Consider the following 13,184-nt stretch of genomic DNA (forward strand, 5'->3'; position numbering starts at 1 on the left):
ATAGATAGATAGATAGATAGATAGATAGATAGATAGATAGATAGATAGATAGATAGATAGATAGATAGATAGATAAACAAATAAAAAGAGATGGTGAAGGACAGGGAAACCTGGCTTGCTGGCAGCCCATGCGGTCGGACTGCGCAATTGAACCACAAAAAAGAGGGATGAGCAATTCGGAGACAGGCGCGCTGCAGAGGCTGCAGGCGGCCAGGAGGGGGAGCGCGCGGGCTCCAAGCCCGACGCCCCTCAGGGGCGGGACCTGCGAGCGCCGCGCATGCGCCCAAAGGGAGGCGGAGGCGCGGGCCCGGATGAAGGGCAAGACGGTGGCCGAGAGGGTACGCGGAGGCGGACGGTGGCCGACGAGGTCGGGCATGGAGCACCTGGAACGGTGCGCGTGGGTCCTCCGGGGAACGCTGGTGCGATCGGCAGTGCGGAGATACCTGCCCTGGGCTCTGGCGGCCTCTATGCTGGCGGGCTCCCTCGTCAAGGAGCTCTCCCCGCTGCCCGAGAGCTATCTCAGCAACAAGCGCAACGTCCTCAACGTGTGAGTGCGCCCCGGGTCGTCTCCTGCCCCCGCCGTAGCCATCACTGTCGGCTTGCCCAGAAAGCCGGGGCTTAGCTGCTCTGATGGACGGGTCATTGGAAGGGGAGGTCCTTCTCCGCATCGTGGCAGCTGTGTCTGCACGCGTGTCTCGATGAGGGGACCGTGGGATAGCTAGTGTCACTAGCAAGTCGCGTTTGCACATCCAGAGCAGACAGTCTGAGCTTGACTGGGCCGGGGTGACGGGCAGGGTGCGTGTATCTCTGTGTGTGTAGAGGTGGGAGATGGGAAGGGGGCATGAACCAGCCTCTGTGGCTGCTCCCGTGCCTCCCCTCGGGATTAGGAGTTAGCCCCTGCTCTAGGGGAGGTCCCACCTCCCGCCTGCCTGCCAGTGTCAGACCGTGAGCCTCCGCCCTAAGTCCTGTATTCCCCCCAGCTGGTGACGGAATCCCATCACACTTGGGTGGGGCAAGTAAACCTGCCTTCTTTCCCCAACACCCCTTCCCCAGCCCCCACCTTTGAAAGCCTGTACTAGCCTGTGAGAACCCCCCCGCTCCAAGATAATCACCCCGGAGTGGAACCCTCCAGTCTATGACCTTTCCCCTGGATCTGCTTGGATCTTAGCTACTCAAAGTTCATGGCAGTGGCCCAGGAATGCAATTCCAGCTGAGCTCTTTGAGACTTCTCCTTAAGTCCACCCACCCGCTCCTTTTTTTTTTTTTTTTAATTTATTTATTTTCTGGCCATGCCCTGAGACATGTGGGATGCTTGTTCCCCCACCAGGGATTGAACCCACACCCTTGCATTGGGAGTGTGGAGTCTGAACCATTGGGTGGCCAAGGAAGTCCTTTTATTCTTTTTTTAAACCTCTTGGGTTTTAAGTTTATCGACACAAACACTGATTTGCAATAGTGAAAGGAAACTCTGAAAGATAAAACGTCCCCCTTGAGGTGAGCTTCCGTTCTTCTTTGGAATTACAGTGTCTGCGGTATCTTGCAAGAGTCAGTCCAGCTTTGCTCATCTACTTAAAACCCTAGTTTCTTTCTCCAGCAGCTTCATCAGATACCTGACAGGTTTTGACTCTAGCCAGATCCTTGCATGTCAGTCCCAGGGAAGACTTTCATGACAGGTGCTTGGGTATTGTCTGAGGAAGCTCTGGGACCCAAGAAAGAGCCTGCCTGCCTCTGGCCCACCTTCCTTCCTTGCCCGCTCATGAAGGCTGGGCTGAGACTAGATGATGAGTGTGGTCCTGGCCCCAGGTGTCTCTTGCGTGTCTGTTGACCGCGCCTGGTCTCCAGGTCATCCACCTTTGATGAACTCAGGGGTGGCAGACAAGGCAGCAGCTGCTTGCTTAATCCGGCCTGTGTGTGCTGGGTGCCCAGCAGCCTGGCAGACAAGTTCCTGTCATTTGAGAGTTTCCATGAATTCTGGTGTTTTGTTCCACACCTCTGTGCTGGTTATTGGGTTGGCTGAAATGTTACGGAAAAACTCTTAACGAACTTCCTGGTCAACCCAATAATTAATCAAAGGGAGCTAGTGAATTGTTGGCTCTGAAAGGGATTTTAAAGGTCATTTCGTCCCCTCAGTTCTATTTAACAGTTGAGAAATGGAGGCCCAGAGAAGTGTGGTGATAAGTCAGAGTCAGGATTGGAACCTGGGTCTTCTAGCATGAAGCCAAGCTTCTGTCTGATCATTTCTGCCACGTAGGAAAAAGCTTTGGTGTAGAAAAAGCATGGGTTTGGGGGCTGGCCAAACCTTGGTTTCGCCTGGGCTTGCTGGTCGTGTGAGTGTGATCCTGGGCAAGTTACCAAACTATTCTTTATCTGTAATATGGGGCTAATGACACTTTCCTCACAGGGTAGCTGAGTGTTCTGTGGGAAAGTGGATGTCCATAAAAGGTCTGTAATTGCTTTTCTGAGCAAATAACATAGTGCTTAAGATAGTAGGCCCCGGATTTGAACCCCAGCTCCACCACCGATGACCTCCGCTTTGGGCACGATGCTTCTCTGTGCCTCTGTGTTTGTATCTCTGTACAGATAAAGTTTTCTTATTATAAAGTGGGGATAATAGCAGTACCTCCCTCATAGAGTTGTGTGAGGCTTAGGTGTTAATGGCTTCCCTGGTGGCTTAGATGGTAAAGAATCTGCCTGCAATGTGGGAGACCCAGGTTTGATCAGGAAGATCCCCTGGAGAAGGGAATGGCTACTCACTCCGGTATTCTTGGCCTGGAGAATTCCATGGACAGAGGAGCCTGGTGGGCTATGGTCCACAGGATCGCCAAGAATCGGACACGACTGAGCAACTAACGCTTTCATTTTCTTGAGGTATTCATAGTTCACACACTTATATAGGTGAAGTTGTCGTCTCTAGGTTTTATCACCTTTTTGCCTTTTTCCCTGCTCATGTGTCCAGAGTCCTGAGGCATGACACGGGGCTCTCCACCACATCCCTGCTCTTCACCTCCGCTTTCCTCCTCTACCAGGTATTTTGTCAAAGTGGCCTGGGCCTGGACTTTCTGCCTCCTCCTGCCTTTCATCGCCCTCACCAACTACCACCTGACGGGCAAGGCCGGCCTGGTCCTGAGGCGGTTGAGCACCCTGCTCGTGGGCACGGCCATCTGGTACGTCTGCACGGCCATCTTCTCCAACATCGAGCACTACACGGGCAGCTGCTACCAGTCGCCAGCCCTGGAGGGGGAGAGAAAGGAGCACCAGAGCAAGCAGCAGTGCCACGGGGAGGGGGGCTTTTGGCACGGCTTCGACATCTCAGGCCACTCCTTCCTGCTGACCTTCTGCGCCCTCATGATTGTGGAGGAGATGGCCGTGCTGCACGAGGTGAAGACGGACCGGAACCACCGTCTCCACGCAGCCATCACCACCCTGGTGGTGGCCCTGGGCTTCCTAACCTTCATCTGGGTGTGGATGTTTCTGTGCACAGCCATCTACTTCCACAACTTGTCCCAGAAAGTGTTTGGCACCCTGTTCGGTCTGCTGGGCTGGTATGGGACGTACGGCTGTTGGTATCTGAAGTCCTTTTCTCCAGGACTCCCTCCCCAGAGCTCCAGTTTGAATTTGAAGCAAGACACTTACAAGAAATAAAAGAGAAACAAAAGGGATGAGGGTAGGACCAGGTTTAAAAGGGTTTTCCGTTTCTTTTTCTCCTTAATTGTTTGACTAAATGATCGATCCTGCTTCGGGAAGGAAGCTTACCGGGCAGTTTTGGGGTGGGGGGTGCGGTGGCGGAGTCTGGGGAGCCGGGCCGGGCCTGGCGACATCACGCTGTGTCACAAGCACCACCATCCCCAGTCAGGCACTTTGCGTCCCTGGCAAGACTTGACCTTAATCTGTTACTTTTGTTCCTGGATGGCGAGCTCAGACTCAGCGAGAGGGCAGAATCAGGAAGGCCTCCCTGGTGTGGCTGAATGGGATGGGGGGTGCTCAGGACCCTCCCTTGCTGGCGTCACTCGCTCCCTGATTCTTAGCTGTCTTCTGTGTCAAGGGCTGCTAATGCTGTTAATTAGCAACCATGCCCTCTGGTCAGTTTTGCATAAGTATTTATTTCCAGCAAGGTTCTTTATATAACACTACCTACCACCTAAAAGACACACTCTGGTTGTAGTATTTGTTCTATCTGTGGAATGTCAAATACGTCAACTGACTTGTGATTAACTACCAAAACAGTCACACTGGAGTGCCTCTGCGACAAAGTATTGGATACTTTTTATGTAACGAACATTGATAATTTTCTTTCCATGTTGTCTAGTATATATTGGTTTTTGGAGCAATAAGGTTATCTTCCCTCCACTTCTGTTTTGAGTGAGTGCTTTATAGTTTTTAATAACAACCGTGAAATTTGTTCTTTGTTGAAAGAACTTCCAAAAATAACTCATGACTCCAGTGTTGCACTTTGGCGTATGTGTTGAGGCCTTGAGGGTTTTTTAGAATACTAAAACACTCTCGGCTTTATGGTATTAAATTCAAGCTCGCAGGGCTGCTTTCTCGGTTAAGAATCAAACTGGGAAGCAGACATTTGAATAACTTGTTGAATTTTAAGCTGAGTCAGAGTAATTTTGCAAAATGCCTATTTGCACTGAAACTCTCCTGACCATGCATCAGTGGTATTAGACTGAACAATGTTTCAGAGTCGTGTGATAATAAGTCTTCTGTCCGTTGCTATGGCCCAGGACATTTTTACCCGTTTAGACAAGATTATGATAAGTCAGAAGTAGAGGAAGGTGTCTTCCCTTGCTTCTGAGGGCAAGAAACCAACTTGTTTGCAAGAACGGCCCTGTTAAATATGGCTTGACTTTGGCCCCTCCCTCTTCTTAACTGGACCACCACCCAAAACCACAGCAAACCAGGGTCTGTTCATCTGCCCTTGAACTTGACTTTTTCTTTCCTGTTTGCAGCATTCTCAATTTCCAGCCTTGTCCTGTGCAGCCTTCACTGTGAGAATGATGGAAAGGGTTAGATACTCTGTTCCATCTGCCCTACAAAGATGCAGTTAGTGCTGTGATAAGATGCCCCTTCCCTTTCTCAGTGTGTCTCCGTAAACCTTTCATCCCCAGCCCCTTGAATTTTGGATAATCATCCTGGAAGCTTCTTCAATACTGTTTGTCCCAAGCCTGATAATAGCATTAACTGATAAGCACTTGACTGGTTTAACTCAAGCTTAGGTTGCTAGGAGCTTGATGTCTGGGAAATCTTCAGTGTAAAACATATTGCTTACAAAGATGTATTTAAAATATGTATTGAAAATACGTATCTCATCTGGCCACAGGTTATCCTGTATCGATCAAAATGTAAGGTGTGACACATTGCACCCCCACCTGGCAGTGAGATTCTGGAGGTGTCGCCACGGTGCCCTGGGAGCACTGGCAAGATGCGATGGGCCCCTTGGGAGAATGGTTTTGCTCTCTGGAGCTTCATCTGTAAACCAGGGGTGGCCGAGGGGGTGGGGTAGGTGGCAAGGGCTTGTTGAAGGGATCAAACTCTCTCCTAAGTGTCACGTTCAGCACCGAAAGGCAACAGACACGAGGTGACGCCAGATATTTGTTTGTCCCAGGTAAACATCTCCAGACATTTCTCTCCTGCAGGTCTGATTCAAGCTCAGCCCTACATTAACTCCATGGAACGCGTCCCTTACTGAATCTTGTCAAGTCATCAGTCTCCCTCCACTTCCTGCTCAGTCTTATTGCTTTGCCTGTCGCTGGGGGACATGCTCTCCATCCGTATGTGAGACAGCATGGCAAGGCTGAAAGCGTTTGGGTTTAGGCAGGTGTGAGAGGTGGGTCCAAATCGCGGCACCACCACTGCCAAGAGCGGTCTGACCGTGGGCACGCCTCCATTTCTCCATCTGTAAAATGGAAGTGGTCCTGTCGGGATGAAGGGAAAACGATGCAGGTCGATGCCCAGCACATGGGAGAAGCAGGCGACCACCCCCCTGCTTCCTTTTTCTTGATTATGCCTTTAGGACTTTTTGGCTCTTCTAGAGAAGGCAGGGAAGCTGGCATCTTCTTTGGAGTGCCGTTCAGGGTCTGGGGGTCCTGCAAAATAGCCTCGTCTTTTGAAAAGTGTCTGTTCCCCCGGTGCTGAACAGGAGGCTTCCGAGGGTGTCTGCAATCACAGGACAGCACCGTGCTTGGTTTGCTTCCGTGTTGAGGGTCGTTCACTGGGGCCTCGTTTTCCACGTGCATCTGTCATAGTCTGAGTACCAGACTGTATTTAGCGAATGGCTCTTGCCACTGTTTTTGTATACACACAGATCATGTGTGTAAACAGGCAAATGAAGTAAACTGGAGATAATGAAAACCCCACATTGCTGCATTTCGTGTGTTCTTTTCTACAACCCTTAATTCCAGCACCAGGAGAGCTCAGCCCGCTTTACGAAAGGAGGGTAATTCTTAGTGGAGCCCCTCGTACAGGTAGGGAATTTCAAGGCTGTCGCCACTCTTAATTATTTTCTCCTCAACCCTGGAAACTAAGGATGGGTTGTCACGTATTTCTTAGCTTGCTTTACTCCTTGCCCCTGTACCACATCCGTGTCTCAGAGCCCTGAGGTCTGTATCTGCCAGATTTGCAAACACTTTTCTTGGCAGTAGGAGGACGGCTAAGCCTCGTAGAAGTAACACAAAGGGCGGTTACAAAGTTGACTCAAACGAGGTCATCTGTGAAAACGCCTTCTCACTCTGGAGGCCTGTGTGCCTGGAGGACTTTCTGTACTTTTTAGCACCTACCCCTTTGTCAGCCTGACCTACTCAGTCCTTCCACGCAGTGTCTATAGAAAGTTCAAGGGCTGCAGGATTTGATGCTCCTCCTACAGCAGAACTTCCCAGTTCAAATGCCCTCAGCAGCAGCAAACCCTTCTTGAGTTCATCCTGTGAGCCAGGAGCTGGGACAGGATAATAAAGTCCCTCCCTTCTGAAGCTTGTGGTCCAAAGTCTGTCCCTTCAGAGCTTGAGGCGTGTGCTGGGGTTGCAAAGGTGAATTTGCTACATCTTTGCATCTGAGGAATTTCCAGTCATGGAGAAGATGCCTGATGAGCCGACAGCCACCATCAAGCGTTCTGAGCGCTGGCCAAGGTCAGCGCCTGGGAACACAGTGCAGGGGGCCACCAGCTGCCCTGCGGAATCATGGGATGTTTCCCTGGGACCTAGTTCTTTTGGGTCTGGAAGGATGGGGGAAGGTTCAAATGGTTGGGCAGAGAAGAGGACCCAGGAACGTGAGAAGAGCACACACAGAGGCATGGGCATGCGGTGCCATGATTTTCATTCAGATATCTCTTCTCAAGAGACCTGACTTTCCCCTACTGGTCAAGAGCAACGGAAGGAAACATGGCAAACTAAAAGAAAGGCTGTGGAGATCTGGATGCGCCCTGCTGTGCCATCAGAGCACTCAGCTGGAAGTGCGATTGCCTGCTTTCAGCTGGCTTCCCCCACTGCTTTATCTGTTCTGTGTGACCCTGACCGAGTCACTCAACATCTCTGGGCCTCAATTTCCATATCTGATAAATGGTGGGCACAGATTGGTTAACCTCACCAACTCTTCGACTCTATTTCTCTGTTCCGCTTGATGAAAAGTTCTCCCAAGCGGGTTAGGACTTTTATTAAAGGAAACAACATGAAAAGAGACTCCCACTCAGCTGAGGTGGCAGCTGGCTTCCCAGTGAGTGATGGGGAAGCCGAGCTCTGGGTGCACTTGATCACACCCCGGCTTTTCTCTGCATCAACAATCAATTAATGCAGTTCAGTTCAGAACTAATGCAGTTCAGACCTGATTGCTTGGCTTCGTAGCAGCTTCCTGGGCATGGAGAGCTGGACCTGGCTCCCAGAGGGATGAACTTCAGAAGGCTTTAAAAAAAAAAAGTCTCCAAAATCAAACCTGATAGATACTGATAGATTCAGTATCTATCAAGAAGAAGGCAGGTTCAGTTAAGGGAAACCCTGTGCAGTATAGTCACCTTCAGAGATTGTCATAGAAACCCCTAATGCAGTCTCTGGGGAGTCTTAAAATTGAACACACACAGCACAGAAAACCGGTCTTCCCATACCCTGGGGAAAGGGGAGATAGTACATTGGGCCCATGTGATTACCTGGTAACCTTGTTGTATCCAAACTTAAAATGTACAGACCTGGGAGTTCCCTGGTGGTCTAGTGGTTAGAACTTGGGGCTTTCCCTGCCTCGGCCTGGGTTCAATCCCTAGTTGGGGAACTGAGATCCCACAAGTTGTGCAGCGTGGCCAATAGCAAAAACAAACCAAAAATTTGTGCAGACCCAGCAATCTCTGTCTAGGGATTTAGGCTATGGGAGTGCTCACCAAGGTGGGCAAAGATAAACAGAAAAGATTTATTACAGCTATTTGTGATAGTGAAAAGTTGTCAAGATTTATCTGTTGCCAATCAGATAAATAAATTATGGTAACTGTATCAGGGGGCTTCTCTAGTGGATCAGATGGTAAAGAATCTGCCTGCAATGCAGGAGACCCAGGTTCAATTCTTGGCTCAGGAAGATCCCCTGGAGAAGCGAATGGCAACCTGCTCCAATATTCTTGCCTGGAGAATTCCATGGACAGAGGAGGCTGGCAGGCTACAGTCCATGGGGTCGCACAGAGTTGGACACAACTGAGCAAATAATGTACATACCTATCAGGAATATAATACAGTCACTACAAAGAATAAATAGTGTTATATTTAGGGAATCTAGAAGCAGAAAGACTGTGTTTGTGCTGTGCTAGAACTTGCAGCTCTGTGTCCTTGGTCAGGTCAGAATCCTGGAGCCTCTTTGTGAAAGGTAAGATGGGGATAATGCCACACCTTACTCAACATTGATTGCCCCGCTAGTTGAGGGGGCACTGTGCTGGGCACAGTGTTAATTCAGAGCCACTGTTCTGCCCTCTGGGGGTTTATAGTCTAGCCAGGCACAGGCAAATCCAAAAGGGTGCAAAGTATCAAAGGCAGAATGTTTCCCCACCCTACCCCAACACTGTCCCAGCTCAGGCCGAGATGATGTTCCTAACATATGCAGAAAAGCAGAGAAGGGGACTTGCCTGGTGGTCCAGTGGCTGAGACTCTGCACTCCCAATGCAGGGGTCCCTGGGTTCAGTCCCTTGTCAGGGAACTAGATCCCACATGCTGCAACTAAGAGTTCACAGACCTCAACCTATAGGAAACGACAGGCTGCAACTAAGGCCCAGTGCAGTCAATTAAATAAATAATATACTGGGGGGAAAAAAAGGAAAGAAAAGGAAGGAGGAGATTGTTCTGCTTCTGCCATACACACTGGCTGTGTGACCTTGAACATGTTGCTCAGTTTCTGCATCTGTAATATAGAAATAATGTAAGTACCTAACTTGTAGAGTTGTTGTGAGGATTAAATAAATCGATACTTACAAAGGGCTTCCTTAGAACAGGGAGGCACTATATAAATATTTTTCAAGTGCACAGTAAGTCCCTAATGTGCCATCAATACTATAACTACTTTAAAATCAGAAAAAACAAACCTCAGAGGTGTCAACGTTTCAATTTTAATTGACTCAGAGGTAGTTAAAATACACAGTCAAATGTGGAAGGTCATGTCCCAGGATCTCTAGAACAAGCAGAGTCTCTGGGATTGCAGTCTGATTTCAGGGTTAACTAGGGCGTGGGGGAGAGTGAGAGATGTTTTCAGGGAAAGCTGAAGGGAAAGGACATCCATGCATCGCTGGGGTCCTTTGGGCCAACATAAATTAAGTGAATGCTGTCCCCTTGGAGCTAAGCTAAGGGCTGCATGGCCCTGGTTTCCAGGCTGCTTATTTGAGGGATTAGGTTGGGAGCCTTATCACTTCCCCTGTCTTCTCTGCCAGGGCATCGCTCCTGCAGGGTGTGTGTCTGAGTAACCAGGAGGTGCGTAGGTGGGGTAGCCTGAGAGCTACTCTGATTAGCATCTTAATTTCTAAAGCAAAGGTATCAGGCCCCACCTGAGCACACAGCTGTCACCCTTTCCCAGCTCCACTTTTCTCATGCCTTAAAAAAAATTTTTTTTTTGATTGGAGGATAAAATTGCCTTACAATGTTCTGTAGATTTCTCCCATACAACAAAGTGAATCAGCCATGAAGATCCCCTGGAGAGGGAAAGTGCTACCCACTCCAGTATTCTTGCCTGGAAAATTCCATCAACAGGGGAGCCTGGTGGTCTACAGTCCAGGGGGCTCCAAAGGGTTGTAAAGGAATGACTGCACACATACCCATGGATACATATGTCCCCCCCCTTGACATGGAGGGAACCTCCCTCCCAAACCCCATCCCACAGCTCTAAGTTGTTATAAAGTACCACCATGAGCTTCCTGTGTTACACAGCAACTTCCCACTAGCTATCTATTTTACATATTCTCGTGCCTTCTTGCCTTCAGTTTGCATCTCCTGAGCATCTGCCAGGGATGGGGAGGGATGCAGGGCTGAATAGATGGGGGCATAAACTGACTCTTACCTGGAGTTATTAGAAGCCTTGAACTAGAGCAAGCAGACTGTTCAATCCTGCCTTTCAATGCCTCAGCTGTGTGACCTTAGGCAAGTCACTTAACCTCTCTGGGCTTGTAACACAACTATGAAACGGGGATGATTCTTTCTACATAACTGGTCTTTGACTGGTTTAATGAGATCATAGACAGGAAGATATGTCATAAGTTTTAAAATGTTGAGCTGAGAGATTTACTTTGGTGACTGTCTCTCTCAGAAGCCAGGACACTGTAACTTCTACATGTCCCCAGTAACCTGAACTGGCTTGGTGTCTTTAATATAATTTTTAAAATGCAGCATTGGGACTTCCCCATGGTCCAGTGGCTAAGACTCTGCACTCACAATGCAGGGGGCCCGGGTTCAATCCCTGGTCAGGGAATGAGATCCAATACGCTGCAACCAAGAGTCTGCATGCTGCAACTCAAGATTCCACATTACGCAATGAAGATCAAAGATCCCTTGTGCCACAGCTAAGACCAGGGCAGCCAAAGGAATAAATTCTAAAATGCAGCATTGACGAAGAATTAGTAACAACTAACAAACATTTAACAAACATTTGTTGTGAACTTTTAAATCTGCTGCCTGATATTTTTAGTGAATTATCTCAGCTATAGTTCCCAACTAGGCCATAGAGGAAACAGGAAGGGCTTTGGCTTCATCCCAGCTCTGCCACTGTATTAGTCAGCTATCGCAGTAATAACCTGCAAACCTGATGATTTATGACAGCAAATGCTCACAGGTAGCTGCAGCTCTGCGGCTATGGGCTGGCCTCAGTTGGTGAGCTCTGCTCCTGGCAAGCTGGACTTGGTCCCAGGCCACAAGCTGGGCTCAAGTCTGTTCTACTTTCCTTCTAAGGTCCAAGTGAAAAACGCAGCAACTATAATACCTGGGGCCAGATTACCCTGATGGTTCAGTGGTTAAGAATCCACCTGCCAGTGCAGGGGAAACCAGTTTGATCCTTGGTCTGGGAAGATTCCACATGCTGTGGGGCAACTGAATCCACGTGCTACAAGTACTGCAACTGCAGCCTGTGCTCTGCAACAAGAGAAGCCACTGCAGGGAGAAGCCCATGCTCTGCAACTAGAAAGTAGCCCCCATTCGCCATAACTAGAAGAACCTGGCACACAAAGGCCCAGTGCAGCCAAATATAAAGAATTAATTAATTATTTACTTTTTAAGACGATGTCTATAATACCAGGGGCCTGTTTTTCTTGTGATGAACACTGAGGCACCCACATGGCATGTTGAAAGCCTCTGCTCCCATCACATCCTTCCACTAACAGTCTACTGGTCACAGGGGCAATTCTCTTGGGCAGGGAATATACTCCACCCACAGTGGGAGGTGCTACAAAGTCACATATCAAGCCTTATGAAAGTATAAACCTATTTGTTGTTTAGTTGCTAGGTGGTATCTGAATCTTTTGTGACCCCATGGATTGTAGCCTGCTAGGGTCCTCTGTCCCTGCGATTTCCCAGGCAAAAATACTGGAGTGGGTTGCCATTTCCTTCTCCAGGGGATCTTCCCCACCCAGGGATTGCGCCCAGGTCTCTTTTGTCTACCTGCATTGGCAGGTGGCTTCTTTACCCTTGAGCCATCAGGGAAGCCCATTAGGGAATCCAACAATCCAATCTACCACTTGTACTGAGGGTGCTAACTCTCTGAGCTGGCTGTTTCCTCATCAGTGAAACAGGAGAAACTATGCTGGGGACTTCCCTGGTGGTCCAGTGGCTGAGACTCCACGCTCCCCATGCAGGGAGCCCAGGTTCAACTTCTGGTCCTAGAACTGGATCCCACATGCTGCAACTAAAGAGCCTACATGCTGCAATGAAAACTGAAGACCCTGCATGCCACAACAAAGACCTGGTGCAGTCAAATAAACATATACATGTGTGTGTAAAACAATGCTTTGCAGTGTTAGAGATAATTTCTGTGAATTTCCTAGTTCCTGGTTAGGACTCAAAGGATGGCAGCTACTGTTATCAGCTCCATTGAGAGATGAGAAAACTAAGAGTTTTAGGCAATGTGGGCCCAGGTTGCAAGAGAAGAACCAAGTAGGTCTTCGGAAATATGCTGTTATGACCTGGGCAGTAGATTCTGTGACTTTGGCAATGAACAGCCAATGAGCTGAAGACGACACAACATGACCTTCAGCAGCGCTTACTGTCCTGCCCAACAGCATCTTTCTGTGAATGCTGGAGAGACTTTCTCAACAGTGTAAACACTGGGGGCACCCAATACCACAGTCCTGGTGCTGGTGGTGGTGTCTGTCTTCATGACTAGACTGAACTCTGATAGCCCCACCTCCTCTTCATCTCTGCATCCCTCCAAGGGACCTCACAGAAGGTTCAGCAATGGATGGGTTCTGAGTAATCGTTTGCATGTTGACTCTTGTCCACACCCTAGCTCTCACTTGGCTCTCTAGCTCACTCATAGTGGGATCCTGACCAAACCAGGCATGTGCCCATCCAAGGCTTCAGTTTCTGCATGTGTAGAACAGGGAGGTGGGAGCTCACAGAGGCTTTGAGTCTACAGTTCTCTCCAGAAGTCTGTCTGTGCCTCTTCTCATTCAGTTTCTCCTTATAATCTGTTCTCTCCTTCCTGAGCAATAGGCTGGCCAACCAGGGACTACATTTCCCAGCCTCCTTTGC

The 13,184-nt window shown here is 49.1% G+C and overlaps 1 protein-coding gene across 1 annotated transcript; it reads left to right on the plus strand.

The window, feature by feature from the left end:
• Positions 1-305: 305 nt before the first annotated feature.
• FITM2 (fat storage inducing transmembrane protein 2) lies at positions 306-6,359 on the plus strand. Its single transcript, XM_040248997.1, has 2 exons — positions 306-547; positions 3,027-6,359. The coding sequence occupies exons 1-2, from the start codon at positions 312-314 to the stop codon at positions 3,640-3,642; spliced, it is 852 nt and encodes a 283-aa protein (XP_040104931.1). The 5' UTR covers positions 306-311; the 3' UTR covers positions 3,643-6,359.
• The last annotated feature ends 6,825 nt before the right edge of the window (positions 6,360-13,184 follow it).

This window comes from Oryx dammah, unplaced genomic scaffold (genome assembly GCF_014754425.2).
Source record: "Oryx dammah isolate SB20612 unplaced genomic scaffold, SCBI_Odam_1.1 HiC_scaffold_10, whole genome shotgun sequence".
Classification (NCBI taxonomy): Eukaryota; Metazoa; Chordata; class Mammalia; order Artiodactyla; family Bovidae; genus Oryx; species Oryx dammah.

Bases quoted from the DNA above. Each gene is read 5' to 3' on its own strand.
- FITM2 (XM_040248997.1), top strand. From the start codon at position 312: ATGAAGGGCAAGACGGTGGCCGAGAGGGTACGCGGAGGCGGACGGTGG. The intron at 548-3,026 runs GTGAGTGCGCCC...CTCCTCTACCAG, and splicing joins AAGCGCAACGTCCTCAACGT to GTATTTTGTCAAAGTGGCCT.